This window comes from Lithobates pipiens, unplaced genomic scaffold (assembly GCF_037356315.1).
Source record: "Lithobates pipiens isolate NorthernLeopardFrog02 unplaced genomic scaffold, aLitPip1_a1.2 Scaffold_1, whole genome shotgun sequence".
Classification (NCBI taxonomy): domain Eukaryota; kingdom Metazoa; phylum Chordata; class Amphibia; order Anura; family Ranidae; genus Lithobates; species Lithobates pipiens.
The window spans coordinates 17,314,224-17,335,774 of record NW_027507685.1 but is presented as its reverse complement, the minus strand read 5'-3'; the positions used below and the strand labels follow the sequence as shown (position 1 = coordinate 17,335,774).

Below are 21,551 nucleotides of genomic sequence, written 5' to 3'. Positions count from 1 at the left end.
AAGTTAGAACTGACAGCAATCAACTCACGTATGTCCTTAGCATGGCCAAGTTGGATGCTACTGGACATTGATGGTTGATGGCACTGTTTGGGTTCTGTTTCAGCCTAACATTGTTCTGGAGTCAACAATGGGGATGCTAATGCTTTGTGAGGAAGACTCTATGACCCAGAGGCTCCCAAGGAGGAGTAAACTAATTTGAAACCAGACAGAGCTCATGCTTTGTGCAAAAGGATAAAGTACAGAGCTAAATGGACAACTGGGGCTGAAGCCATTCAAGTCACCACTGCTGGAGTCCCAAAGTTCTACTGCAACTTATCTCAAGTAAGAGAAAGACTTGAGGAAAGAACAAGCAGAAGATCCCCTATGCAGGTTAACTGTGAAAGCTTTAGAATGAGGCTTCCCATAGTTTTGAGTAGCTGCAGAAGCCCAGTTAGTCCATAAAACATGGGATCGTTTACAGCTGTGTGACAGTGTAGTTTACTGAAGATGCCTTTCGAACAAGCTGAAAATATTGTGACAATTGTTCCTCCCAGAGAAGCATAGAGGAACAGTTATTAAGAAATTGTATGATGATTATGGGCATGTAGGGCCAGGCAGAACACTTAAGTTAGTCAGTAATCTGTTCTACTGGTCATGTGGGCCAAAGTTGAGAACTGTCAGGACCTCACAACATGATCCTACTTCTAAAGGTCTTCCCTCCATGATTTATTCATCCATACTTGATAAAAAATAAACCTCATTCATATATGACAAAATGGGAAGAAGATCTTGGTAAATCTATAAGGCTGGATTCACACCTATACAGTTTTAGTGCTTTTTGCATTTTGCAGATTTGCACAACAGAACGTGTTCCATAGGAAACCATGGTGAATGGATTGTAGTACAAATCTGCAAAATGCAAAAAGCACTAAAATGCATAGGTGTGAATCCAGCCTAACAAAAGATGATTGAAAACAAATTTGGTACACTACTTCCCACTATTCTACTAATACTGCCGTGATAGAATCCAACTACAAATTGCTTATGAGATGGTATTTGGTTCCCCAACGTTTAGCCAAATTTAAACCAACTATCTCAAATAAATGCTTTAGAGTTTGCTTGGATATTGGAACCTTTTGTTGTTGTTGTTGTTGTTGTTGCATAAACAGTTTATTGAATTTTCACAATAATACACAGGAGAAAAAAGTTGCATGCAGTTTACAAAGTCACAAGTGCATGTAATAACAGTGGCGGTCTGACTGAGAAAGTCCAGAAGGTGAACAACCAAAGGAACCTTTTCACATATATAGTGGGAGTGTCCTAAATTAAAACAATTTTGGTCTGATATATACATAATGATTTTTACCATATTTGGAAAAAAACATTCCAAAAACCCTCTAGAAGCCTTATTAAATCTCAAACCGAAGAACTTTACCGTCTTTTGACATTTTTATTCACTGCTGCTAAGCAAATATTGGCAAAAGCATAGTGGTCTTCTACTCCAAACTCCACTTCGGTCAGAAACAAAATGAATTGGTTTATGTCCACATGCTTACAATAGTACAGAGAATGATACAACTCGCTGTTCCGCTTATAGACACATGTTCAAAAGGGAAGGTCACCTGCCAGTGGATTTGGCCTTTGGTACCTCCATAGATCGAACACTACTTTTGAAATGAACGGATTTTTCCCGCTGGAGAAAAGTCCGCTTATTTTGAGCGTGGCTCCAGGTAGCCGGGACCAGCGAAGGAGGCGTCGCTGGCCCCGTCACCTGGTATGGAGTTAAAGGGAAAGCCCTACGCTGAAAAAACGGCGTGGGGGTCCCCCTCTAGGTCCATATCAGACAATTATCCGAGCACTCTATCCGGCCGGTCAGGAAAGGGTGGGACGAGCAAGCCCCCCCTCCTGAGCCGTACCAGGCCACGTGCCCTCAACATGGGGAGGTGCTTTGGGGAATGGGGGGCCGTGCACCTGGTCCCCATGTTGATGAGGACAAGGGCCTCTTCCTGACAACCCTGGCCGTTGGTTGTCGGGGTCTGCGGGCAGGGGGCTTATCGCCCCCTGGGCACTGAAAGCAGCTTATCTAGGATGAAGCACTGGGAGGTGCAGATAGTTCACAGAAGGTAAGATGAGGCAGGAGACATTATCAGGAACTTAAGCCAAGGTCAGAACAGTGGTCAAGCAGAGGGGCAGACAAGAACGTGGTAGGAGGCAGGCCAGGGTCATACACAAGAGGTAATTGGGAACAGGTCCATGGAACAAGCCAAAGTCAGAGCCAGGAGAAAAGAAAGGGGAAGTCCAGAAGCAAGCCAGGTCAATAAAAGGAAATCCAGAAGTAACAAGCGCACAGGAACATGATTATCAGGGAGCTGAAGACCAGTCAGAAAAGTCTGTGAGCAATTGTCATCCTTATAAAGGCCAGAACGTGACAAGTTATTTTGCATGTGGCATGCATCAGTGATTGAACATTCATGCTCCATAAACTAATATTCGTGCGCCGCAAACAAATGTGACCATGATGGGTATTGAGAAACACACCAAACTTCTCCAGCTTATCCCCTGACATGGATAAGGCTCTGTGCTCCCTACAAACAGAAGAAGGAGAGCACAGACTTTTCCCAGGAATTCTAAGATGTAGCTGGGTCTTTGGCAACTGGGAACCGTCTGTGAATCTACTGGGAGCATTTGGTGTCTTATCTGCAGAGACCCAGAGGGAGTACGGACATGCTCCTGTGTTCTGTGCCTACACCAGAGACAGAGGACTGAGCTACAGAGGGAGTGCAGTCCAGAGAGCCAGAGAGTGCTGACCCATTGCTCGGGTCTGTGCACTACACCAGAGAAAGCAGGGCCTTTGTGGAGATTGGTTGCCATTGTTGTGCTCTGCATGCCCAGAGAGCCAGAGGACTCAGCCATTGTAAGGTTATTTTCTGTGATGGAACAAGAGACTTAGGGACCCATTACCTTGTGTGCTTCAGCCAGAGAGAACCGGTTAGAGTCTAAACACTGGGGACTAAGCCTTGAGAATAGCTGATCATTAGGACCGAGCTACCAGGGAGCAGATTCTTGGGAACAGCAGACTGCCCCAAATACTCTGGACAAGACCCGCTGTGTTCAAGGATTGGTAAATGAAATCGACTGTGCTTATCCCAACACCATCAGCAGTTATTTCTCATAGAGACTGCCCAATATTCAGCAACACTACAGAGATAGGTCAAATTTCATGAATCAGGTTTACATTTACTTTAAGTTATACAGGTGTGAGCAGCCTTAAACTTTTATAACCAGGTGTTTCAGTGAGGATAGAGCTGTTTAAAGAGTTGTGGCAGAACAGAGGATTCAACATACCAAGCAGCTCCTGCGGGGGGTGGTAAGTGATGCATAGCCTTTACTTCCACTTTAACTGAAATTGGTGTTTGCTATCCTTTTAACTGCTAGAGAGAGCAGGGTGCTGTCATGCTTACCTCTAATGCAGAAGGTCAGACACTATAGCTAGCTTCTGTGTTCTGTGTTCACCTATAGCAGCCCCCTTTCCATAAGACAAGCAGGCCTACTGGTATACACAATGCTATAGTGCCTGGCTACCACACGGAGGCAGGGGCGACCTGAGCAAAGCAAACAAGTACTTGCGGTTGACAGACAGGCAGAGTGGTTCAATGACAGTCCAGGTACAAGGCAGGCAGAGTTCAGAGAATACTCGATATCTGATCCAAGGTCATACACAGGGAAATCTAAACAGCAGAGCAGACAAACAGGTAGCTTGGAAAACATGTTACAAACACAATATCACAAGCATGAGACTGCAGGCTTGGCTAGCTTAAATCAGGTTTAGCCTTCACTCAGAGACTGGTCACAATCAATCGTCTTGCAGGTGGACAGACAGACAAGGAGAATGCCACAGACAAAACCAGGGTGCAGGAACTAGCAGCTAAGATGGATCAGGACACGCTCCTGTTAGGTGCATGATCTGTGATAGCCTATGTGCCATTCTGCAGAAGAGCAGTGTTTTCTGACAAGAAGTGTCAGGAGTGAGCTTTCTCACGAGCTGTAATTTGTAAGTGAGTGAGTGAGTGAAATATTTGTATAGCGTACAGCGCGAACTGAATCGTCTCAAGGCGCTGTGAAGAGCTTAGTTGTCCAACTTCTAGAAGAGGGAGGTCTTGAGTTTTTTCCTAAAGGCCTGGTGGTTTTCTTCCAGGCAGATGTTGATTGGTAGTGCATTCCATAGCCGTGGTCCTTGGACAGCGAAGTGGTGGCAGATTATGTATCCATGTGTAAGTGTTGTTTTCAGATGTGTCCTGTGATTGAATTAGAGATTTAGGTTTATCAAGTTTATTTGAAAGCATACAAATTTATGAGGACATGCATCTGATGATCATCCCCTGCACATTGTCATGCATGCTTCCCTCATCTCTTATGCCCTGTACAAACGGTCAGACTTTCCAATGGAAAATGTGCGATTGGATCGTGTTGTCAGAAAACCCGATTTAGTGTGGGCTCCATTGGACTTTTTCCGGCGGAATTTCCGACACACAAAATTTGAGAGCTGGATCTAAAATTTCCCGACAACAAAATCCGATCGTTAAATTACGATCGTGTGTAGACAATTCCGACAGACAAAGTGCCACGCATGCTCAGAATAAATTATGAGACACAAGCTATTGGCTACTGATCTCTTTATAGTCCCGTTGTACATGGTTTACGTCACCTCGTTCTGAACAATCGGATTTTCCGACAACTTTGTGCGACCGTGTGTATGCAAGAGAAGTTTGGGCCAAAATCTGTCGGAAACAATCCGATGGATTTTGTCGTTGGAATGTCCGATCGTGTGTACAGGGCATTACCTTTCCTCCCTCCTTCTGTGACAAAAAAGCTAAATTGTTAAATTTGCTAAAATCTTTCTACATAGAGTCACCGTACACCCAAAACTGCCCAGGGTGTCACAACGATACTGCGGAAGGTATCTTTCACCCGAGAAATGTTTGAATGATCCTTGGGATATCCATTGCATTGGAGCCATGGTCGGCATATCTATTGTGACAAAGTTGTGATATGCAGACCAGATGAAGAAAGTGCCATATACTTCATCACTACCATAGATGCACAAGAAAAAGACCTAACTTTACCTGATCCGAGGTTTTATTGGTAAACTGTTCCTGGAGTCAAGTCTTTGAATTTTTAGCAGAAAAGGAAATGAACTTCTCTGTGTCTTCAGTTTAGTTTTTTCTGCAAGTTACAAGGACTGTGGGGTAGTTAGGCAGGTGGTTACTATAGGGAAATACACGTCAAGTTCTACAGGCTTTTAGCCCACAGCGCTCTGACTGAGAGACTTGTAGTTACAGTTGCTCTGACCACTAGGTGGCATGAGTCGGCAGGAAAGAAACAGTAATAAGCAAGAACTTCCTTTTCACAGTCGTTAGAAAATGTTAGAAATGTTTTTTTACATGTCTTTGAAGAAGGAAGTTCCATTGAAGCAGCAGTGGAATCTCGCTCTTCAAGAAAAAAAATGTATAGTGTACAGTGTTGTCTTGTATATTGTGTTCTCTCTTTCAGGATGCACCAAGGTCGACTGTCAAGCTCATCGGAGATTGGGTGGGTTAGTCAGTTTAGCTGGGTGGTACATGTACAGCATTTGAATATGTTGTTGTGAAAATGTTAAATGCTTTAAATGTATTTCCTTTTTCTTCCCTTTCCCAACACCCATTTGAAAAAAAAAACTCACAAATAAAATGGCGATTGTTGCAATATTTTATGTCACATGGTATTTGTGCAGCGGTCATTTAAACGCAACTTTTTGGGGAAAAAGAGACTTTCATGAATTTTAAAGAAATGAAACAGTAAAGTTAATGTGAAAGATGTTGTCACACTGAGTAAATAGATGGCAAACATGTTACATTTTAAAATTGCACACACTCGTGGAATGGTGACAAACTACGGTACCTAAAAATCTCCATAGGCAACGTTTTTAAAACAAATAATGGTTACCAGGTTAGAGTTACAGAGGAGGTCTAGTGCTAGAATTTTTTCTCTTGCTCTGACGATCGCGGCTATACCTCACATGTGGGATTTGAACACTGTGTACATATGCGGGCACGACTTCCGTATGCATTTTCTTTGCTGCGCAAGCGCGCGGGGATGGGGGCGCGTTAAAATTAGTTTCTTTTTTTTCAATTATTTTTATTTTTTTACACTGTGTTTTTTTTTTTTGATCACTTTTATTGCTGTCACAAGGAATGTAAACATCCCTTGTCACAGTAATAGGTGGTGACAGGTACTCTTTATGGAGGGATCGGGGATCTAAAAGACCCCAAATCCCTCCTTTGCACTTCAAAGTATTCATATCACCGGAAACGGCGATTCTGAATATTGTATGTTTTTTAAAATACGGCGCCATTGGCAGCCGAGTAAACTGGAAGTGTCGTTGTATCGTCACTCCCGTGTTTACAGAGAGAAGACTGGAACAAAGCTGTTTCTGGTTTCGTGCCAGTCTGTCTCTAGCCGCCGGAAGTGGCAGATCGAGGATAGGGTCTCCCGGTAGGACGGGAGGGCCAGTAAGAGCGGCGGAAGGTGGCGGGAGGGTTGCCCCCTCCCGCTCTTCTGGGTTAACAACCGATCGGCTTTTAGCTGCATCGGTTGTTATCCCTGGAAAGCCGACCACCCACTCTAAAAAACGGTACGGATGTTGCCTGCTTATGCTCCATGGGAAGGGGATAAACATGGAGAATGTTTCCTTTAGTAATACAACCTGTTCAGTCGCTAAATAAATATACCCTGTACTTCAGGGATTGGAGGAACATGTGACGTTGAACATTGTTAGAGCACAGGCTTATGTTAAGTTGATATATTTTAGAAGTATTTGAATGACTTTTGAAATAGTCAGAAAAAAGCTCATATATTTGTCACAGAGGACTGCTTCTTTAGCACTTTGATGCAGGCAAACCAAGTAAAGCCTCTAATGATGCATACTATGTTAGTGACTCACATCATTTTGTTACAGGGTGGAAATGTTTTGTGCAGTAGAGTGAGATGCCCAAGTCTGCACTGTGCCAGTCCAGTTTATGTTCCACAGCTGTGCTGCCCACGATGCCCAGGTAATTTATTGCATATCTCAAGATGCTGATCTGTCTATGACATGCTAAAGTATAGCGTTATATTTATTCCTACTGGACCAATTGTGAAAAAAATAAAAACTTTCCTAGAAATAGTATAGACATTATAAGTCAAGTCAAATTAATTACAAAGCTGTTCCTATATGTTTGCGATTTCAGGATTTATTATTTTTTAGGACTTTAGCCTAGAGCGGATATCGCTATCTGTTCTTCATTATACTCTGCTGGGGTATGCACACTGCACCCTACATTTTACGTCCCATTCACAAAATGCAGGCTGCAGTGTGGAGCCTGTGTTGCCTCAGTGAGTTCACTCTGGTCATGTGAATTCAACAGGTGACTGAGCTGTCCTCCTAGCTTTTTTATACTTTTCCACATTTTTTTATTGAGAAGAGAAGTGCTGATAACAGCGCTTTTGTAAATGTGTTGTTTGTTTTTAAACAGCAGTATGCCTTGGCAAAAGCTGCTTCCCTGACTTGCACATAATCAATCAGATCCATCAGGATTCTGTTAGGCCTGGTTCACATATTTTATGTTTGTGGTCTGTGTTTGCCTGGGCACAGCAGCCTATTCATTTTCCTGCAGAAAAAAGGTGCATGCACCGTTTTCAAAATGCAGCCGCAGGGAAATTGCATGGTGCTTGTGCACCATGCGATTTCCCTGCAGTTCTGTCCTGCAAATGTGCTGAGTTTTTAGATACTTGGTGGTGCAATTAAGAATGAATGTCAGCCCTGCACGTTTTTTAACAGCGCGTTTTGACTACGGGTGGTTTTGGATGCTGGAATCACAGCGATTCCCACACCCGCAGCCACCCACAATAGTGTGAACCAGGCTTAAAAGAAATTCTCAGAAGCACCATTATTACCCTTCAGAAAAAATGTGAGTATGCTTTGTGTTAATAAAATTGTTGTGTACCATTAATACTAATAATTATTATATGTACGTAACTTGATGCGTAATGGTAACTTTTCACAAATGTAAGATATGAGCATATAAGGAAGTACAAAGATATGAATCGTATAATACCCAAATTAAAGGTATTCCTAATATATTGTATAATACCCAATAATAAGGAATTCCACCTCTACTGATGTTAGATGAAATACAACAGTGTGCCTAATGCAACTAACGTTATTATGGAATGAATGTCTTCACGATAAAACACTATGCCGTATAGAAATGAATAAATGAAAAAAAAAATATATATATATTTTTTATTACAAATTACAATCAGTGGTAAGTGTCTGCTCCACACGCCAGGTGCAGTGTGCTCTTATCAGGCAGCCTACACACAGTTATAGTGGTGATCCCTCTGTGGTGTTTCGTTCTCTTCACTCTCCTCCTCCGATATTTCCACTATGGATCCTATGTTTCTTATGCCTCAGTGCATGAAATAAGACAATCCCAGAGAAGGATCATTGCACAACAGGTTTAATAAAACAAGTGTTTAAAATCCAAAATAATAAAAAACTGCTCACATTTTTTGGGTGTCTGTGAGACACCAACATACAGCCTAGCTAATTTCCTGTACAGCAGCATGTCCCCATGGCCACCGGCAGGGCAGCCATCAGAAATTGTGGGGAGCCTTATACAGCTTTAGGCCTGGGCCCCCCCCAGAGCCTGACCACCAACATTCCCAATGGTCCCGCCCACTGGCCGTCCCACCAAATCTGCCCACTAGCCACCCCACAAAGTCCTTTAGTGCCTCAGCCCCCCTCACACCTGTACGCTCTCAGCCCCCCTCACACCTGTACGCTCTCAGCCCCCCTCACACCTGTACGCTCTCAGCCCCCCTCACACCTGTACGCTCTCAGCCCCCCTCACACCTGTACGCTCTCAGCCCCCCTCACACCTGTACGCTTTCAGCCCCCCTCACACCTGTACCCTCTCAGCCCCCTCACACCTGTATGCTCCCAACTCATGTGTATATATGACATGCACATACACACACAAGACATGTACACACATGGGTGTCTGTGAGACACCAACACATACAGCCTAGCTAATTTCCTGTACAGCAGCATGTCCCCATGGCCACCGGCAGGGCAGCCATCAGAAATTGTGGGGAGCCTTATACAGCCTTAGGCCTGGGCAGCCCCCAGAGCCTGACCACCAACATTCCCAAGGGTCCCGCCCACTGGCCGTCCCACCAAATATGCCCACTAGCCACCCCACCAAGTCCTTTAGTGCCTCAGCCCCCCTCACACCTGTACGCTCTCAGCCCCCCTCACACCTGTACGCTCTCAGCCCCCCTCACACCTGTACGCTCTCAGCCCCCCTCACACCTGTACGTTTTCAGCCCCCCTCACACCTGTACGCTCTCAGCCCCCCTCACACCTGTATGCTCTCAGCCCCCCTCACACCTGTACGCTTTCAGCCCCCCTCACACCTGTACCCTCTCATCCCCCTCACACCTGTATGCTCCCAACTCACATGTGTGTATATATGACATGCACATACACACACAAGACATGTACACACATCGGCATGTACACAAACAGGCATGTGTACACACAGAGACATGTAGACACTCACAGGCATGTACACACACAGGCATATACACACACAGAGACATGTACACACACAGCAGACATCCCAACCTGCAAAAACGAATTTCAGGGAGTTGGCAAACTCATTTCAGGGAGGGACGCTTCATGCCGGCACCGCTCCCCCCCCCCCCCCCCCCAATGCAACCTTACCATTGGCAATTAAATGCAGCCTTACCAGTGCCCATGGGATAAAGCCTTACCAGTGCCCATGAAATTTGCTTTGAATATCCTGGCAGCAACTGTAACAAATTCCTGCCTCCTATGATACATGTCACACTGATTTAATGTATTATTGGATCAGTGTTCCATCTATCTAGGAGGCAGGACTTTGTTACAGTCCTCCACCTTGCTCAGACTGGCATTCCCTGGCGAGGACATCATCACATCCGCCTGTCACTCAGCCACAGACAGAAGACAGAGCAGCCTGAGTGGCCGATTCGGCCGTACTCTTTTTGGCCACTCGGGCTGCTCTTTCTTCTGTCTGTGGCATAGGTGTGCGCAGCCTATTACATTAGGGTGTGCACCCAGAAGTTCAAACACATGTGTATGCAGGAGAAGAAGAGTGTATTATAGTGGGTAGTGTGTACAGAAGAGGAGTGTGGAGGGTATTACAGTGGGTAGTATGTACAGGAGAGGAGTGTGGAGGGTATTACAGTTGGTAGTATGGAGAGGAGTGTGGAGGGTATTACAGTGGGCAGTATGTACAGGAGAGGAGTGTGGAGGGTATTACAGTGGGCAGTATGTACAGGAGAGGAGTGTGGAGGGTATTACAGTGTGGATAATGTCTGTGGGTGGAGGTGAGTCCGTTGGGGAATGATGATGTTCAGTGGTGGTGTCTGTGGAATTACCAGGGAGGGATGCTGGGGAGGTGGGGCATAAAACGTGACTATGGAATAACGTCTGTCAATTAGGGGGCAGGAAGAAGCTGGGAGTGAAGCCTGTCAGCAGAAGGTAGGAAGGCCTGTAGTGGGTATGTAAGCCGGGGGTGGGAATTGTTTGATGAATGAAATATGTCATCTGTGGGTTGGTAAATAGTTGGCTATTGATATAAGTTGGGTGTGGGGGGGGGGGGGCGGGGGGGTGTATGGGAAGTAATGTTCTGGGTAATGGTGAGTGTGAAATTGACAGCGAAGTGAAGTGTCAGCGTTTAGGTCTCTTTCACATTTGCAGCGATATGTACCCCTCTGTGGTATAGCAGCAGCTGACAGGCTATTAGGAAGTGCAACTGCTGCCTCCTGCTGCGTGTTTTCATTTTCTGTTTAAATTGCTGAAAAGCAATTTGACATTGTTAGGCCGCACCACAATGGTGAGCCAGGTGTTTGGCTTGCAGTTGCAGAGTGGACCCATTAAACTCAATGGGTGAGTTTGACAGGCAGTTCTGACAATCAAACTCAGCTGACTTCGGTAAAAATGCCACAGCTGTGGCTGGATGGGTAAGATTCGGGTGCATAAGCAGGGAGCTGTAAAAAGCACAGGTCAGCCGCTCCACTATTGGCTTGTGAAAGAACCCTTAGAGGTAGAGGGTACAGTTTAAAATGTCAAGTGACGGTAGAGGTAGTCTAATCTGGCCCCTCAGCTCTAGCAATGCTGTGACATATACAATGGCAGTAATTGCTGCAGCTGGCTGCAATGGCACACAGCAGGGCTCCAGGCTTGCTCCCCACACATTCATCCCCTCTCCTAAACATTCTGCAAGTTCATTCCACCATGCCCCCACCCCTCACACTCACCCCTCCCCCTTCTGCAGCAACCACAGGACTTTACAGTTCACTTAGTATGGAGGGGGCGGAGCTGGGGGTTGGACAGAGGTAGATGATGAGGCGGAGCAACAGAGCACTTTTTACTTGTAATGCAGAACACTGCTGACTGCTGTGGGGGAGATGGAGGCGAGGTGGAGGAGCTTCAGGACTCAACACATATTGAATGTTATGGGCAGGCATTCTGCAGATGTTCATACTGCTGGAAAATTGGGACACAGGCTGGGACAAAATCAACACGGGAAGATGAGTCACACTCGGCACACCTCGTGGGCACTCCTAGCCGGGAGATCGTGTGGCGCTTGCGGGTGTCCCTGAGCCCGCAGCCAAATGCAGGAGTCTCCCACGATTCACAGGAGACTTGAGATGTCTGCACACAGGCATGTACAGTGTCACACACACAGTCAACACCCCTGCACAGCAGCCCTTACTTGTAAGGTGGTCCTAGTCCCAGCTCTTATTTCCACATGCAGAGCGGTGCACATGCAGGAAATGGCCAGAGGTGACAGCAAAGAGCCCAATGTCAGCTCAGCTCAGAGCAGCAGCCTGCCGACTGACACACATACAGGAGCATCCACAGAGCTCCTTTGCACCCGCCCCCCCTGCCTTCTCACAACCCTGCCAGTCTACCCATCCAGACGCTGGGGCCCCTTACCAGTGTATGGGCTGTACCCCCCTGATGGCGGCCCTGGTAGCCAGTAACAAATGGGCACTTTTCCCCTGCTAGCAAATGCCAGTGGCAGGAGAAGTTTGGCAGTAAAAGCTGTGACGCTCGGCTTGCTACAATGTGTTCAGGCGGCACTGGTGGGGGCTTGGACTGGCGGAGGCGGTGCCCTAGCATGTCATGTGATGTCATGGTGCAAGGAAGCCGAGTGGCGCAGGCGGAGCCTCTTGTTTGGGTCTGCGGGATCAGGAGCGAGATTGTCCATGCTGTTTGGACTGGAGTAGACTGAAAGGACCACCTGGCATTGAAATAAATTGTCACTATGACTCAGGAGGGGACGTGTCGTGTCGGTGATCTGGGCTGCTGCACACTGTCAGTGTCTCTGTGAAAGTCAGTTTCTTGTGTGAGTCCTGTCCGTGAACTACTTAATATATCGGAAAATAAATAAGAAACATGTTTTTTGCCTTAATATCTACCTTAAATCACCTTGTTTATTACATATTGTACTTGTTTGTGGCCTAAATACTGAGATTTGCACTTGTAACTTTTGGAAATGCCAGTAAAAATGTGGTTGTGCCAGCAAAGTTTGGGTGTCATGTCAGTAAATTTCAGTCTGGTAGGTTGGCAACACTGCTCCCCTTCATTACAGTCCCCCTTCCCCACCTTGAAATCACCAGATGCAATAGAGCTCAGTTGTGTGATATGACCACAGCCAATAAGTAGTTTTGGCTATTTGGCTTTGCCTATGTACTCTTTCTTCACTAGTCAGTCCCTGACTTGGAATATGCATTTGTGTGCTGTGTGCCAGGAAAAATTACATTCACATACATAAAGGACAGTGATTCAGTAGATGGTAAGGTAGGGGCAAAGATGACAGCCCTGTAGCATATACTTTCCAGAATATGTCAACACTGACAAGCTCTTTAATGAATTCCTGCCAGGTTCCTGTAATTACAATTCAATGCAGATGTCTATGGAAATGCGAGGTGTGATAAGTTTCATGGAAAACAGAATAAACATGTTTGAGCCAACACAATTGTTTCTTAAACCTAGGGCTGTTAAATCTCTGACAGTTTGGCAGTCACCACATTTGCAGCACACTGAAATCAAAATGCGACTAATGAGATGATTATTAACAAATGGTTAAATCTTTTAGCAGCAAAGATTAGGGTTAATTAGCCAGTTCTCACAGGGTTGCAGTGCTAGGCCACTTTTATTGGGCATTCCCTGTGGCCTTGATCAACACAAATCCCTATGTATACAATTTAATAACCATGGAAATACAAAAATAAAAATAAATTGTAAAACAAAATAATTCACAACTCTGTGTAATAACCATGAAGCATTTGGTTCAAAGGAAATACTTGTACAGTTATGGGTCGTGCACTGACAACCATATTGTATCCTCACAGAAATTACAAGGCAATTACAAGGCATACACACAGGGTTTAGAATACATACACTGAATTTTTCTTGAAGGAAGTACAAGAAATTACCATCTAATATAGGTAAGCTACAATTTTTAAATATCTTTTAAGGTTTTGTCATGTGAATGGGCACATGTAACAACAAATACAAATCCCAATTTGGTGGCAAAAGTGGAAATACCCTTTAAGCATGTACTGGAAACTGCAAAAAGAACCAGATTTACATGGTTGTGTCATCTCTGAGCCAGCAGATGCAGACCCTGGATACTACCCAAGCAATCCATTGAAATAGGCTAGTGTAAGGGTTCAAGTAAGACAAAACTTTTTTTTTGTTTTTTTGTTTTGGATAGAATATAATTGAATCACTTGAGCTCAGCCCTGCCAATCTGAGGACAAAGGAGGTTCTCCTTTAAGTTTGGTTGGAGGATTTCACAGTCCTGGCCAATCAGGTTGTGCAGTGTTTCATTTCAGTGAGAAGTTCACTAGGAACAATTGCTCTACATTCATTATGGCTTAATTACGGATCTCTGAAGGAAAGCAATTTATATAAAAAAAAAATGTAGTATGAGTTTGACCTGTAACTGCAATAAATCGATTATTTGTGACAAATAGCTAGCAACTGCAGTGATTACATTTCTAGCGACAAATTGCTGTTGATTGTTGGCATTAGTGATTTGTTGCAGAAATTAATCACTGCCACAAAATCTCTAGTCTGACATGGAAATAAATTATCTGAATATTCCTCTTTTACTTCATGCTTTAGTGTTTAATTTTGTATCAATGCAAGAGACTCTATCACAGGGGTGTCCAAACTTTTTTCAAAGAGGGCCAGATTTCATAAAGTGAACATGCGCTAGGGCCGACCATTTTGCCTGACATTCTTTGAACCATTAAAATTCGGTCTAACTGTGTTCGTTCGAACACTAATACATGGCCAAACAAGAATTCTTTTGCCTTTGTGGCTGTGTGTGTTGAACAGATGAGCTCGGGCGTGTTATTTGGATATACCGTATTTTTTGGCGAATAGCACGCACCTTCACTTTAAGAGGGAAGTTTCAGGAAAAAAAACTTAACATTTTAAATAAAAAAACTGTGAAGCAAAATAAGGGTCAGTGCCCATCTGCGCGCCCACCATTGCTGGGAATGCAGCCCCCACCATTGCCAGGATTTCACTCACCATTGCCAGGAATGCAGCCACTATTGCCAGGAATGCAGCCACCATTAGCCAGGAATGCAGCCACCATTAGCCAGGAATGCAGCCACCATTAGCCAGGATTTCAGCCACCATTAGCCAAGATTTCAGCCACCATTAGCCAGGATTTCACTCACTATTAGCCAGGAACACAGCCACCATTAGCCAGGATTTCACTCACTATTAGCCAGGAATGCAGCTACCATTAGCCAGGATTTCACTCACTATTAGCTAGAAATGCACCCACCATTGCCAGGATTTCACTCACTATTGCCAGGAATGCACCCACCATTGCCAGGAATGCAGCCAACATTAGCCAGGAATCCACCCACCATTAGCCAGGATTTCACTCACTATTAGCCAGGAATGCACCCACCATTAGCCAGGAATGTACTCACCATTGCCATCAGTGCAGCCTTGGAGGGGACATGGAGGGGGCAGGACAAGCGCCAAAGAACAGGAGAATCTTCTGTTTAGACAGCAGCCTCTTTAAGAGAAAGTCCCGCCTCCTTTGATGGACAGAACAGTCGTCCAATGGCGGAGACGGGACTTCCTATTACAGAGGCTACAGTGTAAACAGGAAATACTCCTGTGTGCACGGCGCTCGTACCTCCTCCCATCTCAGCCAGACTGAGACTATATATCTTTTGTGGCCCCGGCGCTGGGAGATCATCGGGGGCCACAAAAGATATATATGTTTAGATAACCAGGCGGGCCGTTCAAAACCTGGCCGCGGGCTGCGATTGGCCCGTGGGCCGGACTTTGGACATGCCTGCTCTATCACAAGGGTGGTTCCAAATAGGTATTAGATACTTGTATTAGATATTAGATATTAGGTATTAGATACTTATTACATTGTAATAAGTTTAGATACTGTATTGTATATGGTACATTTTATGCTTTTGGAGAATAGGGTACCTTTAAAAAGGCACTCAGGCAAGCTTAAATTAGCCAAGGCTAAGGGAAGTTATGATACTTGGATATCCTTTCTTCATAAAGAATTGTTAGGCTTTTATGTCTTCTCAGCATGTGGGGAAAATAACACAAACAGGAATGACGAATTTCCTATCCTGACCAGGGTTATATTTACTAATGGGAATCATAGGTAAGTGCCAAGCTGCCCTCAAGAAAAGAAAAAAAAAACTAGAGCAAACAGCACTTAAAAAAGTTCATGTAAAATAAGTATTACAGTCAATCAGTGAATTTCCATGGATATTTAGGTGTGAAGTGGTAAAATGCTGAGCTCTGTTTCTGGAATAAATCCATGTGTTTACTGCCAATAGACAAAAAATTTTATGACACTTTTAAGTCCACCACGAAGTTTAGGAAATGCTGTGTGCCACACTGCCTTGCTGTGTGATCCAATTTTCCAGAATCTTTGCTATTAAAACCATACTGCAAAATGTCATAGTCATAGTCATAGATGCTATCTATCCATATTTTGTGTCCCTGTAACGCCCATGATTCTGAATGCCACTGTAGAATAAAATCTTTCTTTTAGTGAATAGTACAGTATATCTAATATCTATAAGTATTTTAGGGCTTTTCACATAAGTACTTTTTGTAGGGAGAGATTTTAAATGCACCAAATATTTACATTCCAGCTCAATGCCATTAAACAGAACTACAACCAAGCCAAACCACTCAAACCAAAATTGTTGTTCATTTTTACACATAGGGGTGAAAAGTTAGAACCTGTCAGGTTTCTATTGCCTTTACTTTAGCCAGTGGAAAGATTTTCCATCGCTTACTGTGTGAACATAGAGACAGTAAGTGAAAAAAAATCCCCCTACCAGGGGCAGATAAATTAATAAAAATGTTTTGGGTGGAGTCTGAACATCAATTTGACCATACTTCCATAAAGTACTACTCATTAAAAAAAATGTAAGCATGCATTCTTAGCAACCTATTAAACATTCTCCATTTGTATGTGTCCAAAATGCACTTACCTTCTTAATAATGCAGCTACGCCATCTCAAGGCCCACAGAATCACTGCCCAACCTTCTGGGTAGAGGAGCATGCTCTAATTGGTTCACTTATAGGACAGTGGAGGCTCCAGCTATAGCAATCGCTCACAGGGAGAAGAGGGGAAAGGGGAGTAGCTTGCCCCATAGGACACAAGAAGACCTGTCCATAGTTCCAGCTGGGAGCATGCATTTACAAGTCAAAAACAGGAAGCTGGAAGGGTAGTTGTGGAGAGATCCAATGCCAGGCAGCCACAATCTGTAAGCAAAAAGTACACTGCAATTCTGGTAAATGCTGAGGTCCATAACACTATATGATTTTTGCATTTGTGCATTTAATAACACTTTTAGGAACAGAGTAAACTTTTTTGAATGCATATAATAGCCTGTGGTCCAGTTACTGCATGTTGGCCTACCTCTCTGATTTTACATAATCATTTCTTAGGGACAGATAGAGTTTCTTTTTGTACAAAACTTTAGATCAGTCTTTCTCAATTATGTTTCTGTGGAACCCTAGAGTTCCCCCAGAGGTTGATATGGGTTTCTTGAGCAATGGCTGCTTGACCTCCCATTTGATAGTGCCTGCACAGTTCCAATGTCACTTGGCAACAACACCGCGATACCAATCATTTTTTAGCCATCTGTAAGGTTGACAATCATTCTGACCATCATTGTAAAGAGGGCATTTTTGGCACTGGGGGGTTTTCTGACATCTAAACAATATTTTCGAGTAAAACGGTTGAGTAAGCCTTCTATAAATGATAGATTTTAAAGAATCATACAAACATCGGACAAAATAGGCAACATTTTGAAAAAACAAACAAAAAAAAACACTTTTTATTGGTATTGACAATGCAAAACCACATTCCTAAGGCTCCCAAGAGCTGAACACAGCTCCCCCCCCCCCCCCCTTTCCCTTTGTACCTGAGAATCTGTACCAGCTGCAGCTTTCACAGATGATCTGGACCTTCAATTCCTGGGGTAAAGCAAAGCACAGCAGCAGAGGTACAAAGACTGGAAACTGCAGGATAAGAAGACGTTTGTGGACTCATTCACACTGGCTGTATTTAAACACATTATTTTAGCATGCAGGCAGCTGTCGCTTTTACCCTGCAGTGAGCTGCAGTGAAAGAGTGGTGTAATGCATCTTTCAGTACACTACAGTGTTTACTATTTTTTCATTTATTTGAAGTGCATAAAGGGACACTTCCTCCATGTCCCCACAAAATGCATTGTATTGTTTATTTTTTCTCACTACTGACATAGTGGCACCATTCATCCTTCTCACAAAGAGGCACCAAACCTACCATTGATACAGGGACACCATTCTTACTACTAACTTAGGGACACCATTCTTACTACTAACTTAGGGACACCATTCGTCCTACTTACACAGGATAAGCATTTTTCCTATTGACAGAGGGACATCATTCCTACACTTGAAACACCTTTTCTACTACTAAAACATGAACACCATTCCGTCCACTGACACAATAGCACTATTCTTACTACTGATACATTGGTACCATTCCTCCCACTAAGACAAGGGCACCATTTCTAGCAAAGTCACAGGGTTTGCTTCCTTCCACTGACAAAGGATCGCTATTCCTACCAATGAGAAAAAGGGGAGAGAGAATTGGGTTTAGGCACGCAGGTGTAAATGGCTTTGTGAAGTTCAAATTTATTGGAAATCGGTTACATGTTACATGATGGTAATCATGAATAGGCATAAATGTCCAATACAGTTATTATAGTAAAATTGATCAAGTAAAACTTGTAATGAGCAAAAACATGCCATATAGTAGCTCTATGCATTTTGTGGATTCATCCACTCTTCGGGAGCATGCACGTGGATTCAATGAGTATTGTAGTATGATGGAAAACATATTATCTATATGGTCTGACCCTGTTAAGGAGGAGGCATTACAATTAGGTTAATAGGAGGTAGAATTAACTGGAAAAACCCCCCAATCTCTAAAGTACTTACATAATGTATACCAGCATGATGGGAGTGTGGCACTGTAAAACAGAGATCCCCTAGGTGTATCACTAGCAGGAGCTGAGGTGGTGTGGACGGCCTAGGACCCAACAAAGATGATATCCAAGGAAAGGAATTTCCAAGAGGTAAAAATAGTCATAAATGACCGTGAATGCTGAAACCAAAATAGAAAAAATACTGAGAACTCGTAAATTATGATATAATATGTCCATAATATGTCCTATACTATACCTACACCTACACCTATACAGTGAGATCCAAGTGAATGTATAGGTGATATATAAGCAAAAGTGGAAAGTGATGATATAATAAAGATAAGAAACAGAATCATCAGAGAAATTATATAGGATCAAAACCTTTTCGTTCCAGTAAAAATTTATAATTATTTCCTCCTCCTTGATAGGGTCAGACCATATACAATATCTCACAAAAGTGAGTACACCCCTCACATTTTTTTCAAATATTTTATTATATCTTTTCGTGTGACAAAACTGAAGAAATTACACTGTAAAGTAGTGAGTGTACAGCTTGTATAACAGTGTAAATTTGCTGTCCCCTCAAAATAACTCAACACACAGCCATTAATCACTGGCAACAAAAGCATGTCAGTTTATATCTAGCTAGGTCTGATTAATATCAAACATATCATGTATTATTTACCTATACTCTTTTGAGAATTCCCCCCCCCCTCTTACTACCGGGCTAACCCCCATAGGATGGGGCTGTTATTCCCCACCCCTTTATTAGATATTTAATCATCCTTGTTGTTCTAGTGTGATACATGATCTAGATGGGAGCCTTTGGCTCCATCACTTCTGGGTGCTGCGATGCGTGCCGGGGGTTTTCCTTTTCCCCTTCTCATAGGGTGGACCTCCCTGCGCCACGCATCAATGCCACGCTTCTCGCGATGGAGTTGCGGTGCCACACCCCATTCTACATAGAGCGGCCAGGTGGAGGGATGATTTTGGCGCCGCTTCTGGGTGGCTTGCCCGCTCGGTTGTAGGTGTCTCTCTTCCACAGTGCACGCTAGCGTGCTGTTGGTGGGCATGGTGGCTATGCCCTTATAGGTTTAATTCTAGGGAGGCTGATTCACATTGGTGGCTCCATCTGTTCACTTGGGTTATATTTTCTGCATCACTCTGAATTTAAGTTTGCATCTATCAGCTTCAGGTAACCTGATCTTTTTATTATCAATTTTTACTGGCACGTAAAGGTTTTAATTCTATCTAATTTCTCTGATGATTATGTTTCTTATCTTTATTAATTTATCACTTTCCACGTTCACTTATTTTACCTATACATTCACTCGCATCTCACTGCCCTATCCTTTATCGAGTATAGGAAATATTGCACATAATATCATAATATACGAGTTCTCACTATTTTTTCTATTTTGGTTTCCGCATTCACGGTAATTTATGACTATTTTTAGCACTTGGAAAATCCTTTTCTTTGGATATCATCTTTTTTGGGTCCTGGGCCGTCCACACCACCTCAGTTCCTGCTAGTGATACCCCTAGGGGATTTCTGATTCATAGTGCCAAACTTCCATCATGTAGTTATACATTATGTAAGTACTTTAGAGAGTGGGGGGTTTTTCCAGTTAATTCTACCTGCCATTTACTTAATTTTAATTCCTCCTCCTTGACAGGGTCAGACCATATAGATAATCTTTCCATCATACTACAATACTCATTGAATCCACGTTCATGCTCCTGAAGAGTGGATGAATCCACAAAATGCATAGAGCTACTATGTGCCGTGCTTTTGCTCATTACATGTTTTACTTGATGAATTTTACCATATGTATTATAAAATATTTACTGTCAGCAATTATGTGCAATGTATTGGATATTTAGCCTACTCATCATGATTACCATCATGTAACATATAACCAATTTCCAATCAATTTGAAGTTTTAGGCCCCTTTCACACTGTCGGACCATTCAGCTCCGCCTGTCAGTTTTGACGGCGGACCTATATGGGCGCTCCATGCTAGTCTATGTCCGCTGACATCTGACCCGGTCTGATCAGCCAAAAGCAGACGGATGGCCCTACGTTCTGATCCATCGTGGAGGATCGGATCGGGTGAGATCTGATGAAAACGGACATGCTGTCTGTTTTCATCTGATCTCGCCATAGAAACTAGCGCAGAGTGAGCAGAGAGGGACCAGTTATCCGCCGGCTCAGCAGAGATCAACAGAGAGATCTCCTGCTGAGCTGGTGGGCAGAGGCGGACTCCATGGAATCGGATCCACCTCGTATGAATGAGGCCTTAAACCGTTTTTCATCTACAGTCTCAATTCTCTGTCCCCTTTTTTTCTTTTAGATAGGGATGGAGGGAATTGACTTTACCAGGTCACCACCTCACTTAAAATCCCAATGTTCCCTTTTTCCTTTTTCACTATTCCTACCAATAACACAAGGGTTTTATTTCTCCCACTGGCATAATGCTACATTTCTTTCCGCTGACACAGTGGTACCATTTCTTTCACTGAGACATAGGGTACCATTCCTCTTATTGACACAGTGGCCCCATTCCTACCCCTGGCACAGGAGCCCTATTCCTCTCACTGACAAAGCATTACCAGGCTTCCCACAGACACAGATGGACCATTTGTGCCACAGACATTTCTTGCCCTGACACAGGGGTCCCTTTCCTACCACTGACATAGGGGCACCATTCCTACCAAGGACACAGGAGCACCTTTCTACCTTATGACACAGGACACCTTCCCTAGCACAGACACACACTATTCTGACCTTTGGCAAAGACATTTATTACTCCTACTGACTTGGGATGAGCTGCCTATTTGGTCTGAACCTAGTTTCAGATCCAATTTTTATTCTTCTGAGGTTCGGCAAATGGCCAAACTAAATTGGTGTTTAGCCAAGTCAAACCTCTGGCATGGG

The 21,551-nt window shown here is 43.8% G+C and overlaps 1 protein-coding gene across 2 annotated transcripts in view; it reads left to right on the top strand.

Annotated features, from left to right (window-relative positions):
- CHRDL1 (chordin like 1) overlaps positions 1-21,551 on the top strand; it is a 167,760-nt gene that overhangs the window by 75,429 nt on the left and 70,780 nt on the right. The window contains exons 4-5 of one of the 2 annotated variants that reach the window (XM_077479865.1): positions 5,530-5,568; positions 6,974-7,067. In XM_077479865.1, coding sequence (XP_077335991.1) covers positions 5,530-5,568; positions 6,974-7,067 — 133 coding nt within the window. The remainder of the gene's footprint in view (positions 1-5,529; positions 5,569-6,973; positions 7,068-21,551) is intronic. The other variant, XM_077479780.1, reaches the window with a different exon arrangement.